This window comes from Zonotrichia leucophrys, chromosome 1 (assembly GCF_028769735.1).
Source record: "Zonotrichia leucophrys gambelii isolate GWCS_2022_RI chromosome 1, RI_Zleu_2.0, whole genome shotgun sequence".
NCBI lineage: Eukaryota > Metazoa > Chordata > Aves > Passeriformes > Passerellidae > Zonotrichia > Zonotrichia leucophrys.
The window spans coordinates 95,295,008-95,315,718 of record NC_088169.1 but is presented as its reverse complement, the minus strand read 5'-3'; the positions used below and the strand labels follow the sequence as shown (position 1 = coordinate 95,315,718).

Below are 20,711 nucleotides of genomic sequence, written 5' to 3'. Positions count from 1 at the left end.
CTCCCCAAGCTGCTCAGCCACAGTGAGAGGTGTCCCAGCAAGGCAATCAATGCCAGATGAACATCCACGTATTTATGGGTCTTGCCAGTCTGGTGAATATCTGCTCTTCATCCCTACACCTGGAAATGTTTGAGGCCAGGATTGATGGCACTCTGAGCAGCGTGGTCTAATAGCACAGCTCCCTGCCTCCAGCAGGGGTGGTGGAACAAGATGATTTTTAAGGTCCCTTCCAACCCAAACCATTCTGTGATTCTATGATTAATGTTGAAATAGCTGGTGAGAAAACAGATGCACTACTATATGGCATGGTGTTTTTCACATCTCAATGATCTATTCTATAAGCACCATGCCAGAATTAAAAGAGGTGCATGGAATACCTTGTGTGTGCCCACACATCGCTCTCGTTTTTGCTTTCACACCATTAAGATCTCACTATTTTGGGGATATGTAAATGTAAAAAATCTTATGTTGCAAAGCACTGTACTTATGTATTTAAGCCGTGCATTTCTTAAATCCCTGCATGCCTCCCCTCCTCTACTGCATTAATTTTTACAAAAAAATGACTTTACTATCTGCTGAATCATTAACCATCGCACTTGTCAAGAAATGCATCCCTGATGCAGGCAGGGTATGGCCATAAAACGATAGTTTAAACGCTCCACAAGGATAGAAATGTTTCTAGTGCACCTTAAGTACCTCTTGGTGGGTGTATGAGTTACAGCAATGCGGTCATTGCTGAGGGCACGCTTCCCTATGCCAGGTGAGAGAGAACAGAAACTGGGGGTCATTTGGGGAAAAAAACACCCACACCTTCAGAGCTCTTCTCATCTTGTATAAATCACACAGTGGGCAGAGGTGAGTGGTGAGGGGACTGGGAGGAGAGCAGGCAGTGTGCATTTCAATAAGCAATATTAAGCTGTTTGGCCAAGAGTTTCCAGTGCATCGCCAATTTCCTCATGGCTGGCTCCTTCAGAAACCCACAGATTTTCCATGAAATAAAAAGAGGCAACAAATTGATGGGAATCTGATACAGTCTATGCAGGCAGCATGGTTTTAGGATGTTAAAATCATAGAGCCATCAGGGCAAGTTTGCACTCCAGCACATGATTGCCAGCAAGAGATTTGGGCTTCAGCTGGATCAGTTTAGCACATATTAAAGGCAGTTGACTTGTGCTTTGCCAGACTTCTGTAAGTGCAACATCTTGAAATAAGTGTAACATCTTGAAGTCTTCATCTGGGTAAAGTCTACGTTTGTTAAGGTTGTACTTGCCAGTATCAACAACTCTCATCTCCTGCTTTGACTCTACTTCTTGTCACACAGCTGCTGTGGCTGAGTCACGGAGAAGGCTCCTTTGGGGCACAGTTCTGCTCCAAACACAATTTCAGAGCTAGGAAACATAACCCCTGGCTGCCTTGGGGAGTTGGATCGTTGTCTCCCAAGCTCATTTGTACAGCTCAGGGTCACTCTCTTCAGTCCCTAAGCTCCTTTAGTGTTTGGTCTCCTCACTGAGGCCACTGACAGAAGGAGGGAACAGTGAGGACAGCCATGGTCAGTGTGAAAAACTGAACTTGTAACATTAATGATCGTGCCACGAAGATTAGCTGGACATCCCTTAAAAGGAATTCCAGGCACAAGGAGGAAAACAGGTCTGAGTGCTGGGCCAGAAAAGCAAAGATGTGCCCTGCGAGGGGAGAGCACCCAAAACCCCTCAGTCCTGCTGTTGTAGGGCACATTTTCATTTATGTGAACCATTCTCATTTATCTGACCATTTTAGCTTTGAGATGTCACGGTCTCCTTTGCCTCAAAAATCTGAAGCTGAGCAAAGAAACTTCTCTGATCATCTTCCACTGGTAACTGAGCATGGGCACGGTCAGTGAGCTCTCCCAGGAAAGGGCCTCACACCCAGTGGCTCTGGGCATTGTTGGAAGCTACCCTGGGTCCTCAATGAACGAAGCAGAAAGGAGCATTTCCTAGGCTCCAGTCAGGTAAAATGGGACCAAGACACATTTTACCCACCAGGCATTTCTTCAGGAAGATCACAATGACCCAGGGAAGCAGGAAGGTCTATCTGTATTCTCAGAGCCAGCAAACTTTGGCTTCTCCATGCAGCAGGATGAAGGGAGAGGCAGGCAGGTAATGTTGGCTGAGAGCTGTGAAGGCAGGTTGCAGGGCAATATTGACAAGGGCACCATCTCCTCTCTGCTTTTCCCTCCCTGTTTCTGTATTTAGGCCTGATTCACCGTAGCCTCACACCTGCTGTCTTCACTTACACCAGTGCAGGGTGCATTCAAATCAGCTTCAAACGTAACCCTGCTGATTTGTAGTGTTTTATTACTCTCTTCCCCACCCCCTTGCCGGCTCCTTCCATCTCAGTTTTATCTCTCTATTGATCTGTTTCTCTCACACTCTCTGACACGCTTGCTGCCTTTCATTATTAGTTAGATAAAGCCTGGCAGCCTGAGCATCCTAGCTTACATGATGCTCTCTGTCTCCTCCTCCACTTTGGCCCCAATTCCTATGGTCTGTGTGCTGGGTCCCCATGTTTTTGTCTGCTCCTTTTTTATCCTGCATCAAGGGCAAAGACCAAAAGGTCCTTTCAGTGACTCAGATCCCGCGCTCCCCAAATGAGGAGGTCATCGTCTTCACGAGTGCAAAAGTCATGGGTAACATCTCCACAACTTAGTAAAACTTTGGCCTCATCCCTAGATTGGAGTCCTGGGTGTTGAAATTAAATCCCAGCCTCCTAGAGGCAGTAACTTCTGTGCTTTTGCTTTCCTCACAAAGCAAACACCTATCTTTATGGTCACAGGGAAACTGTGAAATGTGATTTTCATGTAACCAAAAGAGCCGAAAGTAGGAGGCGAAGAGTGCAGATGAAAGCAAGTCTGTACGACATTTCATAATTTTAAGATAAATCTTGTGACATGGAGACGTTCTGTGTTGTTATTTCGGAATGTTTGGGATTTCTGATCCTAGCTGTAACCACCCCCTAGCATCATCCCTCTCTTCTGATCTCGCTCTGATCTCTACAGAAAGAAACCTCCATTCTCTTTGTGCTACAGATCCACTTTCTTTCCTCTCTGCTCCCTGTCCCACTTTAAAGCTGTAGAGCGGTATGGGCTCATTCTGGGTTCTTCCTTTCTTCACCACCACAGAATCCAAATAACTTGTCAAAACCCTGAAGACGTTTTTTTTCACCAGTCCCTCTCCAAACATAGCAGAGTCACATCTCATGAGACGATTTTTCACAACTGTGTGTAACACGGACTCTGAGACAAAAACACTGTAAGGACAAGGGAGGCTGGCATGACTCTCTTGGATACCAACATGATACAGAAGGCTTTTAACCCTTTATTTTGTACTGGGCTAATGCACACAGGGCTTACACTTGAAATCAGCCCAGTATCAGCTGCTTGAGGGTAGCTGCATGATAATTCTTCCTCTGATCTGCTCTCACAGCCCTCAGGATTCTGCAGACCAGGAACTGTCTTCCAGACAGGCCTCAGGTTGTGATTCAAAGACTCCAGAAGAGAGAGGATCCTGCACTTCACTAGGTAGTTTGTTTCTGTGATTAATCACTCTCCGGTGACTGGCTCTTGTTATTCTCTGCCAGAATATTTGGTAGACTTTTCTCCAGGAAAGGAGTGATACTGCAAGCAAGTCATGTCTCGTTCTGCTTTTTGATATATTAAACAGGTTGACCTCTTTAAATTACTGAGATCTCCAGCCTTCAGATCACCTTTGATTCAAAGTTATTTTTAAAATATGGAGCATAAAGCACTGAACAGTTTTCCAGCATGAAAACTGTCTTACTCATACACAGAGAGAGGTTTAATCGTCTCCTCGCTGCCATCCTCACTTCTGTCCTTACAGAGACAGGAATCACTTCAGACTCATTCCTGCAGCCTGAACCACTGATTCTGTGTTCAGCTTTCTGCCTGTTACAATCCCCACATATTTTTCAGAGCACCTCTTTTCAGGACTGGAAGTTATTCCCGGTAGACGTGGGCATTTTTTTTCCTGTTTGTGGCTGTACAATTTGCTCTCAACAGTCCTTATAACAAGTTTTATGAGAATGGCCACCTTACTGAAAGGGGCAGGTCACTCTGTCCTGGTCCTATCCTCATTATTTTTACCACTCTAACAATATTTGTGCCCTCAGTAAATTGTGTCAGAATGAACTATATCTGCTCACCAAGCACTGAATAAAATGGTGAGTCATACCTGACCCGGGACTCATTCCTGGGCATCCACATGAGAAACACTGCCACTCAATGGTGGGCTTCCAGGGATGACCTCCTTTGTGTTTACAGGGCGTTAAATGGAGTTAACCAGCTCACTTAACCTCCTGCTCTGTTAATGTTGCATAACGCTTTTTTTTCTTATCAGCATGCTTTGGGAAATTAACACTTCCAGAAGCCTGGATAGATCTGAGCCATCACCTTTCCCAAACAAACCTGTAGTCACATCAAAGACTGACACGAACAAAACAAGTCTATGCAGCAAGATTAGTTTCCTCCAAACCAGGCTGATTGGCATTAACTGGAGAATCTCATATCAGCTCTTTGTTGCTTTGCCGAGAATTTTTCAGGTCTTCTGTTTGCTCTTTACAAATATTCACAGGGCACAGTTCTCTTCCAGTCTTCTGGGATGTCTCTGATATTCCAAAGCTTATTAACCCCTTGTTTGGTGAGCAGTAGGGCAGAGGAAACTGGGTTCCCTGTGGACTTTTTTCCTGTATGTTCTGTACTTTCCACTACCATACCTTCAGCTGGGGTCTCTTGATGGCACCCCTCCCACGGCTTGCCACATCTGTGAGGGGCAATTTCTTCTACGGTCTACATGACTGGGCTCCCCCACCACTCTCTAACATTACGTAGCTTTTTTACATAGCTCAGAGCTCTTTGTTACATCTCTAAAATGACACAGCTTTCCCAACATTTTCTGCTTAATTCTTTTGGCCTGCTGGACGGGCTGGTCTGACCTGTGGGGCTTTGCCCAGCAGCATGGCTACAGGCTCTGTTCCAGCACAGGCATTGGAAGCATCTCCTTCCTCTGTCAGGCTGCTGGTTTTCATACAATTTGTTGGAGCTTATTTACCTTCTAGAATCCGGTCATTTTGTCAAATCCATGGCAACTAACAGACAGACAGACAGACAGGATTCTGCAGGTAGCAAGGCAACAACACGGGTCTCTCTTCCCTTAAGAAACAACAGTAAAGCCAGCAGCAGTGGCCTGCCTGGGCTCAGGACTCCTGGGTGTAAATGATCTGTACATGATCACTGCCAGACAGAAATAACTGCCAGTAACACCTGATTCCATCTCTCCCCTCAAATTTCCATGTAATTTTACATTAGCTTTCCTTTGAAAAGGAAACCAAACGAGCCATTCCATTTATATCACGTGAGAATGAGGTACAAGTGACATCAGCCCTTGAGCTCTCTGTTCCCATCATCTCAACAGCTTTCCTGACTCCCCCCACCACATCTACCAAGGTTTCCTTGGTCCCTAAAAAAATCCTGCTCTTTGTCCTCTCTTATATTTCTGACTCCTTTTTCTGCCTTCTGTAGTTTTACTCTTCAGGGGGATTTTCAGTGTTTGCGTCATTTGGATTTTCACCCTTTAGCTGACCTTTCCCTGGTTGAAATTTCTCTTCTGTTTTGTGCTTCCCAATTATACTAAACACATTCGTCAGGATTTGAAAAGGTCAGAGAGAGCCTGTGTGCCTGATGTAGCCCCTTCCAGAGCTTTCTACCTTCTGCTTCTTCCAGGTGAGGAAGGAGGGAGAAGCACAGAGAGCGAGACAAGCTGAGCGCTGACTTGTGCTGCTCCACCATGTCTGCACAGGGGGTTTCTCGGGATGAGACAGTGAGGGATCACTGAGCAAGGTTTGTGCAGATGATTTGTACAAGTCCTGGGAGAGCTGGAATGAGAAGGCTGGAGTGTGACGGGAGCCTGGATAATCTCTGACAGGAAGCCCCATGTACATGAAAGGGACAGAAGGCAGGCGTTTGGCGTGTGCAGCCTGGTGACACACAGGGCTGTGGCATCTGACACAAACCTCGTCTGTGACACCGCTGCCCTCCTCCCACACCACAACTTCCTGGTGACAACAAGCCTTAACACAGCCCCATCCCCGTGCTGGTCCTCCAAACACACACCGGCATCACTCCCAAACATGGGAAACACCTGTTGACTTTCCTGAACATGCTCACAAATTCACACACAGGACACAAATATCCTGGCATGGGGAAGCTCGGAGCAGCCTGGTTCATTGGCACAGGAGCTCTCAGGAAGCCCAGTGAAGAACAGACTCAAACCCTTCAGATATGTGTCCAAACTTGGCACAACCTGTTCTGGCCATCCTGCCGTGCTCAGGCTTGGTACTTTGTGTCCATTTGTCACCTGCTTCCATCCCTCATGCAGTGGCAGGTTGCTTCACAGCTCAGTGCTGTCTCTATTATTTCTTTCTCGTATTTTTTTTCTCCCAGGGTCAGTCACAGTCTTTCCTCATCGCTTTATGATGAAAAGTTTGATTGTTTTTGAGGATCTGAGGAAATTACTGTCTTGCTTCCTCATATTTCAGGCCCTGGAGTGGAAACTGTCTCTCTGTCATTGACTTTCTTCTCTCGCCCGTTGGTTGCTCAGCTGCTCCCTTCTGATTTGGTCTGTGCTTTCTGTTTGGTTCTTGATGGTGGAGGGAGATGTTCCCTGTGAAACGCTCGGCCCCTCAAAGGCACATCAGCTCCTTTCTTTAATTTTGCTGTCACATCCCTACCATTTCCAGACGCATCCCATCGATCCCTGGCAGAAACGCGCTTGGGGACGCGCTCAAAAGAGCCGGGTGATCCCTCAGCGGGTAAAACACACTTTAGAAGGATCCCCCTCCTCCCCCCCGCTTCCCCATCGCTCCTACCTCACCCTTGTCTCCCAGGGGCTCTGCCCGTGAGGCTCGACCGAGCCCCGCCGCCTGCCCCGCCGGGGGTGCGCCTCGCCGGGGCCGCCCGTCCGTCAGTCCGTCCGCCGCCCCCCGCCCGGCACCGCGGCGGCCACGGGGCCCCGAGCCCGGGGATGATGGATGCGGGGACGGGGGACGGGGGGCGGGACCGAGGGGCGGCATGTCCCCGCGGGCACTGCTGCGGGGCGGAAAGGCGAGGGGCGGCGGGGACGAGCCCCGGGGGGCGGCCCGGGGGAGGGGGATCCCGGGGGGCCTCCGCCCCCAAGGACGGACCGGTCCGGGGGTGGCATTCGCCGGAGCGAGCTGGATCGACGGGTCCCTTGGAGACACCTCTCTCCATGGCAACCTAATCGCTTCCTGTGAAGATCCCGAAATAACCGACGAGCCGGGGGAGCGGAGCCGAGCGGAGCCGAGCCGGGCCGGGCCGGGCCGGGCCGGGCCGGGCGGGCAGCGGCGGGAGGCGGCGGGGGGCAGGTCCGGCGGGCCGGGAGCGGGGCTGCGGGAGCGCGGCGGGCGGGCAGGGAGCGGGAGGAGCTGTGGCCGCCGGGGCAGGGGGCTCCGGGCCGGCGGGACGCGCTGCCCCCGCCCGGCCGTGCCCTGCCCCGCCGCCCCGGCGCCCCCCGCGGGCCGCAGCGGGGCCACGGTGCCGGGCGCGCCCGTGCCAGCAGCCATGGGGTTAACGGGAGGCAGCGAGCGAGAGACACAGAGACGGAGAGAGAGAGAAAGAGGGGCTGGACCAGTCCTCGGCAGCTGTTTATTTCAAGGCATCTCTCGCTCCCTCTCCCTCAGCCAAGGCTCAGCCTCAGCAAACCTTCCTCCTCCTCCTCTTCCTCCTCCTCCTCCTCCTCTCCTTCCTTCGTCCTGGCCATGAGAAGCACGGGCAGCAGCAGCTGTGCTCCCCCAGCCCTGTGCTCCGCCGCCCCGGCTGCGCCCCGCTCGTCTCCCCGCAAGGTAAGTTCATCCTCTCGGCCCGGGCTTGGGGGACAGAGTGGGGACGGGGCTGCAGGGCCGGGGGGAGGGGGGCTGCATGCCCGTCTCCAAGTCATCTCTCCCCGTCTCCTTCCCTGTGTCCTTTCTCCCCCTTTTTCTTTCCCCTTTCCCGATCTAGGTGCTCTGTCTCCCTCCAGCCGGCTGTCTCCTTCCTCCCCCCCTCCTTTTCCTCCTCTTTTAGTCGGGGGCAGGGGATGCCTGAGGCGCCGGGAGGGAGGGGGCACAGCCGAGGGATCGCTGTCTCTTACCCTCCAGCTCCGGGCTCCATCACAGACCTGTTGTGCTGGAGCACTGGAGCCTGCGCTGAGGAAGGCGACTTCAGCCAAATTGGCGCAGCTGGAGAAAGGAAACAGAGGGGTCAATCCCACCTCCTGCCTGGCCAAGGGTGCACCATGCAAGAGAGAGCAATTCAGATGTGGAGACTCAGCACTTGGAGCACTTGGATGCCCGGGAACAGTAGGAAACTGGGAGGCAGAAGATTGTCAGACTCATGACATGTATTGCAGGCAGGCACTAGATGGCAGGGGACCGGCATCCTAGAGTGCTGCTTGGAATGGGGCCACACTCACAGTTCCCAAATGCAGGGAGACTTGAGCTCGGAGGACCATTGATGGGCTTCACACGCCCATTCCCTCGCTATGAAAACATCCAAATGCAGCATCACCCTTCCAGCCCTGCCTTCTGCCCCAGCCTAGGATCGCCATTCCCAGCCCGTAAGAGCTCACCCAGGCAGCCTGGCACGGGAATTCCTATCAGCAAGTCACTGAGCGCTGCAGGACCTGCACTGACTCAGGGCGAGCAGTGTCAGCCCCTCTGGGATCCTGCTGGATCCTCCTGGGTGCTGCCACCAGCCCTCTCAGCCTCAGACATCAGCCTGACGGGAGCCACTGCATTCCAGCTGCCAGCCCCCAAATTCAGCCAGCTCTGGGAGGTGCTGCCCCCAGCCCCACGCTTAGCAGCAACTCTTTCCCTGGATGGGCTTGGCATCTCCACCCCAGCATTCGAATTCACAGTCCCAGCTGCCAAAACTCCTTCGAGTGCAGCAGAATTTTCCCCTTGGGTCATCTGCTCTGGGATTCCTCCCTTTCCCTGTCCCCACCCAGCCAAATCCAGCAGGGCATATCCATAACCACTTTCCAGCAACACCGGGGTTCCTGCTTCCTGCTGCCAGACCAGCAATGACTGCATCTCTGCCTCTTGGACCATGAACTCCGGGGTGTTCATGGCCCCTGAGGAAAATACAGGTGTGGTGTGCCCAGGGCATCACGCAGTGTGGGGGGGTCTCGCTGCCAGTGCCTGAACTCGCTCTGCTCGGCGCTTGGAGAGAGCTGCTAGGTTCCGTGGTCCCAGATCACAGACTCCTATCAGTAGCTGTCACCACAGCCCTTAGTGCTGGCTGAGAGATTAAAAAATGACAGCCAAGCGAGCATTCCTTCTCTGTAAGGAGGGCTGGGTCCTCCTCAGGTTTGTTTTGATTTTTTCATCACTATTTCGAGTGGAATTGTTGCAGTGGGGGAGCTGGGCGAAGCAAGGATTTGCATGAAGCTCTCGGTGCTGCGGGGTTGCTAATGGTGAGCGTTATTCAGCCAGCAGTAAGTTTCATAATCTTGGCCCAGCTCTTGTGAATGTTCCATTTTTCAGGGTCATGAGCCTCTTTACCCTTCTTCAATCCCTTCCCCCTCTCCCCAAACTGGTTGGCAATTTCATTGTTCCAGTGGAATATATCTGTCATGTGAGGTCATCGCTGCATAAGGAGAGGTGATTGATTGCTTAGGTCGCTGGGGCCTGTCCCATGCTGGGCTTTGAATGCTGGTTTGGAGACCTTGAACCGGACTCTGTGCTCGAAGGCGAGGCGATGTGGGGTGCGGAGGGGCACGGTGATGCATTCCCGGCAGCTCGAGTCGCCAAGCAAACAGACTGCTGCATTCTGAACTAGCTGGAGCGCTCTGAGAGCAGACAGCTTCATTCCTAGAGGCACAGTATCACAGCAGTCAAGCTCTAGATGTTACAAAAATACAGATAGATCATCATCTGCCAGCTGAGCCAGACAGAATCGGGTGCAACTCTTTTCCCATCCCCGGATGGAAAGAGCCTCTACCCGCTCCTCACTAACGCGGCTTGTGTGCGCTTGGCTTCATCCAACTGCTCTCCAGTCAGAGCTGATCTCGGCCAGGCATCGAGAAAGCTGTGAGATTCTCAGATTTTAAGGCCAGAGGGACCATTTTGATCATCGAGACTGACCTACAGCAGAGCACAGGCCAGAGAATTTCACCAATTTAATTTCCTGCGCCAAGCCCATAACTTCTGATTGAACTGTAGCATCTCTTTTAGGAATAGAGCCAGGCAAAGGCTGCAGGCAGTAGGGAACACACCACCTGCCTAGGTGAATTGTGCTGGTGTGTGACCCTCTTTATTAATAGTATTGTTCCTCATTTGAATTTGTCAAACTTCAGCATTTTGTAACAGAAGGTTACAGATTGCACTTGATGCGAGGGAGCTACAGCACACGGCTGGCACCTTGGTTCTTTTATTCCTGTGATGCCTTTTTTATTTGGATAGGATTTATCTATGGCATATGAGAATCCTGAACATGGAGAAAGAGTAAGCGAATCCTAGGGCTTTCCTGAGGCACAGCAGTATCTGAACTCCAGAGCCCAGGGTGTCACATTCAGGGTTTATTCAGAGCTCCCTGCTCTGAGCAGGAGTGCAGCAGGCTCTGCTCCTAGCCATTAGGTAGGATGTAAATTCCCAGTCCCCCTTAGTGAACTGCTGCGTATGCTTTGGGGCATGGCTCCTGAAATCTGCTCTCTCATGTCCCAGCAGCGGCTGGTCCATGCTGCAGGAGACCTACAAAGAGGGAGGAAGCACAGATGGGTGTGGGGAACAGCAGCAGGATTCATGCTTCCATCCTGCAAATGCATGAGAGCAGCTCCTAGCAGATTAGCCCCAGTCTGGAGTGATGGTGGGGTCCATATGCAGCAGCAAAGAACAGTGTAATTCTTACTCACTGCTTTCAAGCACCAGGATTCACAAACTGAGCTCAATGAAGTGCCCCGGGGAAATAGCTTTGTCATTCACACTCTGTCATCTGTGCATCACAGGACCGGAACGCTGAGATGAGGGCTCTGTACCTAGAGTGAAAGTATAGAGGTTTCCTGTTCAGACTCTGGGAGTAGCCCTGTCCAGTTTTGTTGACATTAGACCTGGGAAACACATATGAAAGCAAGGGCCTTGCCATGAGGTACTGGTGCAGAAATTCAATCTCTCTGCTCTGGCACACAAAGGCTTACCTAGAATCGTATAAGGTGGGATTTATACTCCCAGGTAGTGAGAGCATTGGCATCCCCTCCTCTGCTCTGAAGGCCTACCAGTTTATTCAGGATCCACACAGGGAGCTGCATGCAGAGCTGAAGGAAGGGCATGTGTTACTCTGGCCCTCCAACACAGCAGGGTTAGTGCCCAGGACACAATCCTGCTGCCATGGCTGACCACAGAATGCCCCAGACATGCTTCGTCTGCCTTTTAGTCAATAATCCACAGGGACATCCATGCTCCATTTCAAACATAAACGCTCCAAGCATGCTGGAATCAGCCTGCACTGCCTGGTATTTTCACCTGAAACATTCCTTTGCTGCCACACCCTCCATACCATGGGAGACACCTCTGTCCTGCTCCCAGCTCCTCCACAATCAGTCCAGGGTGTGCCAGTGCAGGACACAGTCTTTGGCCACGATCTCATTAACAAACCAGAATGTGTGGACAGAGACCAACCAACTATGCATCATCCCTGCACTCATCTGGAGCCACCTCTGGGGTGGGGACATCGGGAATCACCAGCTCATCACTCTAGGCAGCAGAACCCATGCACAGCAGTGTCTCCAGTCTGAGGCTTGCACCTCTGGACTGCCCCCTCCTTGCACATGGGGCGGTCAGTGCTGGGGCTCACCCCTCCTCAGTTCATTCTGTAGCCATCCAGGATCTGGCTCTGTTGGGTATCTTATTCCCAAGTTTTCAACCCTGGAATTCAACACACCATAGACTGGGTGTCATTGCTGGAGCTCACAATCTCAGCTTAGAAGAACAAGATGTCTCCATTATGAGATCTCCCAACGATGTCTCCATTATGGGATCTCCCAGCAGGGAGAGATCAAGTAACCCCAGCATTCCTACCCCCAGGCACATTTCTGAGGGCAGAGCCATCTGTTAGGAGGAGTGCTAGAGCTTACACATGCACCACTACTGTGCCACACTTCCCTGTGGACTGGCACTGAGGTCTGCCTGCTCCTGGAGAGGGTCCCCCCTGCTGGCACTGTCCAGCCCCACATCTCCTGCTTCCCGATGCTAAACAGCCCCCTGCCCCCCGAGACTTGAGCTGTGCCACAAGCAGAGCAGGCTCTTCATCCCAGGGAACTGCTGTCCCGTGGTGAGTGCCAGGCATGGCCCCAGGCACTCCCTGCCATCTTCAAACCTCTCCTGCAACTCGTGTGCCCTCCAGCCTGGGGATTCACACAAGGAGGTCCTCCATGCTTGGAATTCCTTCCCTTTCAAAGTCCAAAATAAATTCTGTCATGGATTTCTGTTGCCAGACATGATCTTCCACGGCATCGTGATCATAATCCAGATGGCCAAGATCTCGCCAGTATCTGGGTTCAGAAGAAACTTGCTCCATTCTGCTGCCTCTCTGCAGAGCTGCATCTTAATACTGAGTCCCCTCCAAGGCTTAGAGGTTCAGGAGCAAAGAACAAAGAAATGCTGAGAATAGCTGCTCTTTTCTCCTCATCTTCATCTCAGGATCCCTCCAGAGACTGATCTTGCCCCGGAGGGAGGGGCAGGGCACATTAGCCAACAATTCTTTTTTTTTTCTGTGAACTTTGTTTAAATATTTAACAGAAGGAAACTAAAAATATCCCCGGTTAATGCAGCAGGAGCTAGACAGCTACTTAGTCTTGGGTGCCCTTCCTCCCGGCCCCTCTTCTCAGGTGTACATCACAGCAAGCCCTGGGTTCTTCCCTTAGGAAGAGGAAGCCTCCCACGCAGGAGGGGCTGCAGTTTTTGGTCAGGGCATGGGGTGAGCCGGGCAGATGGCAGTAACCCCTTGGAAGCCGGGAGGTGCAGCACAGCTGGCTCAGGGCTGGAGGGGCAGCGTTGGCCTCTGCATTGACTCCCTCAGCCCAGCATGCCTGTTTCTCCATCCCGGCAGCCACAGGAGGGCATGACCGTGGGCTGTCGGCATTCATGCTCTCCTTTTCACGATGAAGGAGCAGGTTGAACATCTCGCAGGATTTTTTTTTTTCGTCCTGTGCGTGCGGTTGCAGGAGGATGCGGGGTCAGGCACACAAGAGCTCACCGGGAAGGGCCGGCAAGGCGCTGTGCCCGGCCGAGGGAAGGGGGGCAGCAGCAAGGGCAGCAGTGCCGACACCGGGCTGATGCCGGAGGGTGCCGAGCATCCAGGGCAGAAAGGACCTGACCTCGCTCCGTGCTTGTGTTGCTCAGCCGTGGGAGGCGGGAGACAAAAGGGAGGAATAGGGGAGAAAGGGAGGGATGGGACAGCGCAGAGGACATTAAGACACGGAGTGTGGGAAGGTAATTTCATGTTAGCTAAGAGGAAAGTAAATACTAAATATTTGATAGGCATATTTTTTCTCTTAAATTCTTTAGTGAGGCTGGACTTTTTCTCGCTGATTCACTCTTTCTCAGTCGTCTTGGTTTACCACTCTCATGCTTCCCCTCTCGCTCCCTCGCTCTGGCACACAATGAAGAGGCTCTTTTTTAATAAATGGATTACACACTCCACACTATAAATAAACACAGGAATTAAGATTCCAACTTGTTCCAGCGATAAGCAAACAAAGATGCTGAATCCCCCTCTCGGCCCTAAGACAGGAGAGTCCCCGGGGAAGCTGCGCATGTGCCTGGGCACGTGTGCTCCGGAGATCGCTCCCTGCTTTTGGGAGCATCTGCTAAGGCGTGTGTATCTGGGGGTCCTGGCATGGGGATGGGGACCATGCACCTCCGTGCATGGGGGGCACGGGAGCAGGAGATGGTGCACGTGTGTGTGCGTGGACTCCCCTTATCCTGCCAGCCGGGAGCTCACCTGGGGGGGCACACACTGCCTGCAAGGCCAGAGCCGTCACCACTGCGTGGGGGGACACTGACAGCCCTCCCTTTTGGTTCCCAGTGAAGAAGATGAGACAAGATCCTGACTGAGCAAAGACACTGTTGCATCTGAGATGGAGCCCAGTGCCTGGTAGGTTCACAGCTTCCCACACTGGCAGGTGAGGCGGGAAGAAAACAGGAGTGTGGGTGGTGGGCTGCTCCCGGCTGCTTGGCCTTTCAAAGGAGGAACGTTTAGATCAGGCTCTCTTTTTCTTCCCCCCGCCCCGCAGCAGGATGCCTCCGCTCCTCTCCCGCATCCACTCCCTGCAGCTGTGGCATCTCCTCCTCGTCGTCTTGGCCGTCCCTCCTCCCGGCACATGGTCTCTCCGCTCTCGGGGCCCCGCAGCCCCTCGGCCTCTTTGCACCCGCCGCAGCCCCTCGGCCCCACGGTCCATTTGCATCTGGGAAAGGACCTCACAGCCGGAGCGGGATTCCCGCTCGGATTCCGGCTCGGATTCCCGCTCGGATTCCCGCTCGGCCGTGCCGCGCCAGCGGGCCATGCCCGCGCGGGGAGCGGAGCTGCGGCACGTGGTGCGGCTGAGGCGCCAGGCCTCGGGCGCCCGGCCCGCCACGCCCTCGGGCTTCGAGGACGGCATGCCCTCCTCCCAGTACCCCTGGGCCATCGTGTGGGGCCCCACGGTGTCGGATGAGGACGGAGGGGACACAAACTCAGCCAACCCGGGCTTCCCGCCGCTGGGATACACCTTCGTCTCGCCACACGGGATGGCAACGGCGCAGCCCAACTCCCACTCGCTCCTGCACAACGCGGGGCTCAACCTGCGCGAGACCCCGGCCACGCTGCGGCCCTTCCTGTTCGGGCCCCGCGGGGAAGGTAAATCTGCACTCCGCTGCTTTCACTCCCAGTCCCCTGCAGGAGCAGCTCCTTCTGCAGAACTCATCACGGACCTCCCTTGCCCTGCTGCTCCCTGGGGACCCGAGGGAGCGGCCATCACAAGCCCCACTCCTCTGTCTCGCAGGTGTGGACCCCCAGCTGTACGTCACCATCACCATCTCCATAATCATTGTCCTGGTTGCCACTGGAATCATATTCAAGTTCTGGTGAGTGGGGTTTGGGCCAATGGAGGCTCTCACTGGCCTGGTGTCCACATGAAGACTGTGTGGGCTTGGGACCCATTTGTCCCAGGGGTGCAGATCTGGTGCTGCAATCCCTTGCAAGGTTTGGCACTCGGCCATGCTGGGCTCTAATGCTGAGTGTAGAGGGGTCCATCCCACAAACCTCTCATCAAGGGCTGGGGCTTGTCTCTTTACCTCACCCCTTGTTCTCTCCAAAGCTGGGACCGAAATCAGAAGCGCCGGCGTCACTCGGGGCAGCAGAGCAGCGGGAGGCAGCAGGAGAGCCAGCAGCCCCTCACAGACCTCTCCCCCACCACCGTCAGCATCCTGGGGCCCTACGGCGACCCCCTGACCCCCACCCCTGAGGCGGAGGAGTCCAGGCAGGGCCAGGAGGGTGCAGAGAAACTGGGTGGCCACGGGAAGAATGCAGCATTCCAGCTCAACCGGTGAGTGGCCAGTGAGCTGGGGCAGGAGGGGTTGGCAGGGGACAGGGGGACAGGCACACTGAGGCAGGGCAAAGGTGACGTTGGCTAGCGGGAGGCGGGGTTGGGGCAGTTTAAGTGCTCATTAATTCCCAATTCCCTCTTTCCCCCAGAATCCCACTGGTGAACCTGTGACGCTCCTGGGAGAGGCTGAGCTGGCTCCCCCACCCTCTGTCACCGCTGGCGAGCGCGGACTCTCCCCGCCTCTGCTGCCCCAGGAAAAAAAGCAACCTCCTTGTGCCACGGCCCACCACCACCACCATCACCTTTATTAACTAACCCCACCGGGATGTGCCTGGAAAAATGGACGAGCTGGGCCTCCTTTGCCTCCTGCTGGGGGAAGGCTGGGGACCCGCCCTGCCCATGCAGGACAGGGTGACGAGAGGGCAGAATGGTGGGAGGGAAGACAGCTGGTGGTGGTGTGAAATCCTGACCTCCCCAGCCCCTCTTCTAGCATACGTGCACAGACACACTTGGATCTCCATGACTCTCTCACCAGTGCATGCCTGACATCGGGGGTAGGCAAGGTGGAAAGGCGTACCCCTGTCCCCGTGGGCCCTCACCCTCCGTGTGTCCCTTCCCGTGTCGTGTGCTTTGCAGTGAATGTCTGGAGTTCAGTGGCTGCAGGATTGCCCGCCAGGTGTCTCGGATGGTGGCGACTTCGTCTGTTCCTGAGACCTTGGCCCTCCTGAGAGTCCCAAGGGTGGGTGAAGCTTGGGCAGAAGAGGCTCACAGAGCACCTGGGCCCTCTCAACAACCCATTTCCTTGAAGGAAACATTATCTTCCCCTTAGATGGAAGATAATCACATCTTTCCAGTTTCTCTCTGCCTAACACTCCTTTGGGTTTTTTCTCTTCAGCTTGTATCTTTCTTCCTCTCTCTGTCCGCAGTTTTTCCCCTCAGTTCCCACCCCCATGCCACTTCTCTTGCCAGTTAAAGTTGGAAATGATTCCTTTAGCTTTCCAAATGTTTTGATCTTTGAAAGCCTCCTTGCTGTCCCTCTGCACCCCTTCAGCCTCCTTCAGCAAGATTTTTCTGAATAACACCAGTCTGTGATGATGCTTTCCAGAAAATCCGAGGTGAAGCCCTCTGCTCACCGTGTTTCTTAGCAAGTGTCCTGCGCACAGCTAAAGCGTGGAATGCAGACATTGCTGGGCATGAGGAACTTGAGTTTTGCTGGGCTCAGGAAGAGATTTGCTTTCAGATACCCCTGGCACAGGCAACAAGGCAGCAGCCGGGACTCTGCACCTGGGATGACGGAGAGCAGTTTAGAGCTGATCTTGGGAGCACTGCAAGGGTTGCCATGTACTGCTGCTAGGTCTCTCCTGGAGTGCAAGGTGACTGGAAACCCACAAGGCAGTGCTCACCAAGGACAAGAGAGAGGGGTATCTGGGCTCCCAGATGAAGCTTCATTCAGTCCCCCAGCTGGTTAAAAACTGAAAGCAATGGCACAAGTCACCTGTCCAAATTGTTGCCTGCACATTTCCTTCAGGGCTGTGGTGTTCTGTGGGGCTGGCAGCCACACTGTCACTTACCTGTGTGAGCAAGATCCATGCATCTCCACCTCTTCCAGGCATGGACCCCTGGGTGTCACTTTGAGGATGTGCGAAATGGCAAATTTCAGCTTAATGACAATAGTTCCTCTTAGCTTTTACGGACAACTTTAAATCAATCAAAACCCCACACTGACAACCACTGAGGTGAAAAGATGCACATTTAGATAAGGCTGCCCTATAGTGTACAAACACCTTTAGCTGCTGGACTGATGTGGCCAGAGGCAGGAAAATCACCCACAATTTGAAAGCCCTAATGCACTATACAAGGTCTCTGACAAAAGTGATCTTGGAGAGAGGGAAGCAGCCTTTCATCCTTTATCTCTGCATAAAAAGCCTGTTCTTTATAGGACAAAGCACAGGGAATTTCATAAGAGGCCTGGTTCTGCCCGTTTACCCAGCTGAACCATTAGGTGTTCTCGGGTCCCATCTGACTCACTGTGAAGGGCATTTAAATCAGAGTGTAAATTACAATAAGCTTCCCAAAAACAGTAGAGATTTGGAGAAAATGACAGGTCAAATAAAATTACTGGCTTATTAAAAGCACAGAGTGGCTGAAAGATGTAGGTGGAAAAGGACTCTGGAGATCTCTAGTCTAAGCACAGACTGATTCTGTGCTTACAGCAGGGGATATTAGTGCTTTACCCTAGATCGATCTGTTACTGAGCCTGTTCTTATTCAGGATCCAGGCAAGGCTTGGGTGGACATTTAAGCTGCAGATGGACATGGAAGGACCAGTGGCAGTTCCTGCTCGCTGCCCCATTCATTGCTGTTCCCCCTCTCCCTGGCACGTCCCTGCTGGGGAAGGACATCTGCAGGAGGCTGCGCTGCTGATTGCTGGCAATTTGCAATACCTTCAACTAGTTGAAGTAATTTTCCAGACCAGATTAATTAGATTGTTCTTTGATCAACAGCATTTGTTGAAACAAGGCCAGAATCTAGACTCTTCCACTTCAATGGCTGTCCTTGGACTTTCCACATGCTGCATGGAGAGAAGGTTTGTAAGAAAGTGGCAGGGGACCACAGGAGGCATAGTGAAAACATTTTCCAACACTTGATGTGGGGAAGCCCTGAGCTCTCCTGAGAAAGTTTTTGTAAATTCTGCAAACAAATCAGATTTTGGTGGTTTGGGGTTTTTTTCCTCCCCCTTTTACATGTCTCTGGTTTTGGTAAAAGTAACTCCAGGGAGAGAAACCTTTCATGGATACTGTGGTAAGGGGAAAACTGGTGAAGCTGTGTAGAGAAAACTCTTACAACAACAGAGGCTTGGGTATAATGAACATCTTTTCTAAGAACAATTTTCCTAGCCAAATACATTTTTATGATAGTCATTCAATTTCTCACCCAAAACAGGTTAGATACAGGGAAACAACTTCATTGTTCTGCCCAAGCATTCATTGCTATGCTTTGTCCCTGGAACAAAACACTCAGAACACATGTGGACACATAAACTTCTTCCAGTTAATAAATAATCTCACTGGATCTGTTTTCCCCATGACTGGAGCCTTATAAACCATCTTCCCCTACAGGGACTGGAGCCAGAGCATGCCTGAGGTCTTTACCCTGGCCCAGGGTAATATTTTGTAGGATGTTCACATGGATGGGTTGATAGTACCAAGTCAGGGCAGAGGACAGCACCTTCTTAGTCACAGCCCATCAGGTTTCCCTGTCTTCTACATGAATGGAGGAGAAGGATTGTTTTTTCTTTCCATTAGAAACAGAAAGTTTTTTCTTTCCATTAGAGAGAAAAGCATGCAGGGAAACCAACTGGAAGTGTTCATAGTCTTGAGCTAATTCTGCCCAACATTTCTATGCTGTTGAAAGGGAACATCCAGGTGGGCCAAGTGAGATGAAGTGACTGTGTCTCTGCTGAGCTCCTGCAGAGCCCTGGGTTTTTTACCACAAGGGTGGTCTCTCTGTGGGCACAGGGGAAGGGAGGGAAGTTCGTGATTTGAAGCAGCAGCTGGAGTCTCCTTCTCTTTACCCAAGAGAGTGGTATGAACACAAGGCCAAATCCTGCTTGGGCTTTCCCATCTGGCTGGTTGCAGTTGGTAGGCAGGGGAGCAGACCTCTGGTGTGTGTATCCACACCTCTCCTCCAGTCCACATTCCAGGGGCTAACATCCAGCCAAGCATCCCAAAATTCAGAGAGGGCTATCTACCTCTTCCTCAATGGCACCCAAGTGCCCTTGCAAATCTGGTCCCTTCATTTCCCACTCCACTTCCTGATGAAGAGAAATGCTTGGAAAGGAGTGGTTTGTTCATTCCCTACAAGTTCTCAAACAGGACCACCTTGAGACTGTTCTGAATTAAACTGTTTTGTTTTTCACTCTGACAAACCACATCTGTGGCACAGCCTTAGAGCTGAGACCTGCAGCACAAAAGTCCTGGGTCAAACTCCAGCTCCCCACCTGCATCCCTGCTAATGTCCCACTGTAGTCCTGGCCCTACCCTGGCAGGACCATAGAGAGAGGTCCCCTCCCTTCACCAACTGCTGGCTCTCTACTCCTCTTTTCCTGTTGTTTTCCCTCTCCCACTGTTTTCCTCTTCCCATTCTTGTCCTGTATCATGGTCTCCCTTCTGGTTCTCTCTCCCTTCCTACTGTTTCACTTTCCCTGCTCCTCTCTTGTTGTCCCTTTGCCACTCGGTCTCGTTCTGTCCCGGCTCCCATCCTCCCCTCCAGCCTCCTCCTGCTCCTCTGCTCAGTCTCGCTCTTCCCCTCCCCTGCCCTTGTGCGCTGTGATATATATTTTTGTAGGATTTCTCTTCTCCTTGTGGTGAAATATTCAAATCTTGTGGGATGTTAGTTTCAACATTTTTAAATAAAACTTTGCAAAATATTGAAAGCAGACCTCTTGCATCTGTGGAAGGTGCCACACTGGAAAAGCCAGGGCGGGATGAGAGGTGCACCCTGGGCAGATGCCATCGGGATGGGGGCTCACACTGCTGGCATCCCACATTCTCTTCTTGGGAGTAGAGGGGGCAATTTGGCGCCGTGTCTATCTTCCCTCGGTCTCTCTGCCCACTGAAGGGGCCCTTTGGCCAATGTCAGGCATTTCCATGGGAGGTGTGCCTGGTGGAGGAGGAGCCCTCCTTCACTCCCACCGAAGCAGCTGTCCCGCCTGTGGAGCTGCTGCCTCCCAGGCACGGCCTGGGGCTGCGGGTCCCGCTGGGTGCCGGGGTGTCCGGGCGGGGTGACAGCAGCCCAGGGGAAGGGAGGGAGGGACACGCAGCCCTGCAGGCGCACCAGCCTCCCTCACTGTTCCCCGCGGCTGCCTCCGCAATTTCTATTTACAGCCCTGCTGCCTCCCCTCCTGGCCACAGTGCTGCTGCTGCTGCTGCTGCTGGTTTCCAGGGCTGCTCTGTAATTAAGCATCCTTGTCTCCTGCAACTCCTCCACCTCCAGCGGCAGTCGGGGCTGGGGCACACCAGCCTTGATGGCCGCTCCAAGGGTGCTCCCTGGCAATGGCTGGATGCATGCTGGGGATGGGGATGGT

The 20,711-nt window shown here is 52.7% G+C and overlaps 1 protein-coding gene across 6 annotated transcripts; it reads left to right on the top strand.

Moving 5' to 3' along the window:
- The first annotated feature begins 6,826 nt into the window (after positions 1-6,826).
- PIANP (PILR alpha associated neural protein) lies at positions 6,827-20,060 on the top strand. Of its 6 annotated transcripts, none has more exons than XM_064723513.1 (7): positions 6,827-6,861; positions 7,750-7,911; positions 14,129-14,197; positions 14,337-14,938; positions 15,084-15,165; positions 15,399-15,626; positions 15,776-20,060. In XM_064723513.1, the coding sequence occupies exons 3-7, from the start codon at positions 14,181-14,183 to the stop codon at positions 15,795-15,797; spliced, it is 951 nt and encodes a 316-aa protein (XP_064579583.1). In that variant the 5' UTR covers positions 6,827-6,861; positions 7,750-7,911; positions 14,129-14,180; the 3' UTR covers positions 15,798-20,060. The 6 variants fall into 6 exon arrangements, with proteins under 6 accessions (XP_064579583.1, XP_064579575.1, XP_064579592.1 ...); XM_064723505.1 differs by lacking the exon at positions 6,827-6,861 and adding an exon at positions 7,228-7,434; XM_064723522.1 differs by lacking the exon at positions 6,827-6,861 and having other exon boundaries at positions 7,603-7,911; positions 14,340-14,938.
- The last annotated feature ends 651 nt before the right edge of the window (positions 20,061-20,711 follow it).

Coding starts and splice junctions, on each gene's coding strand:
- PIANP (XM_064723513.1), top strand. Junction 14,939..15,083: donor GTTCGGGCCCCGCGGGGAAG/GTAAATCTGCAC, acceptor TCTGTCTCGCAG/GTGTGGACCCCCAGCTGTAC. Junction 15,627..15,775: donor GCAGCATTCCAGCTCAACCG/GTGAGTGGCCAG, acceptor TCTTTCCCCCAG/AATCCCACTGGTGAACCTGT.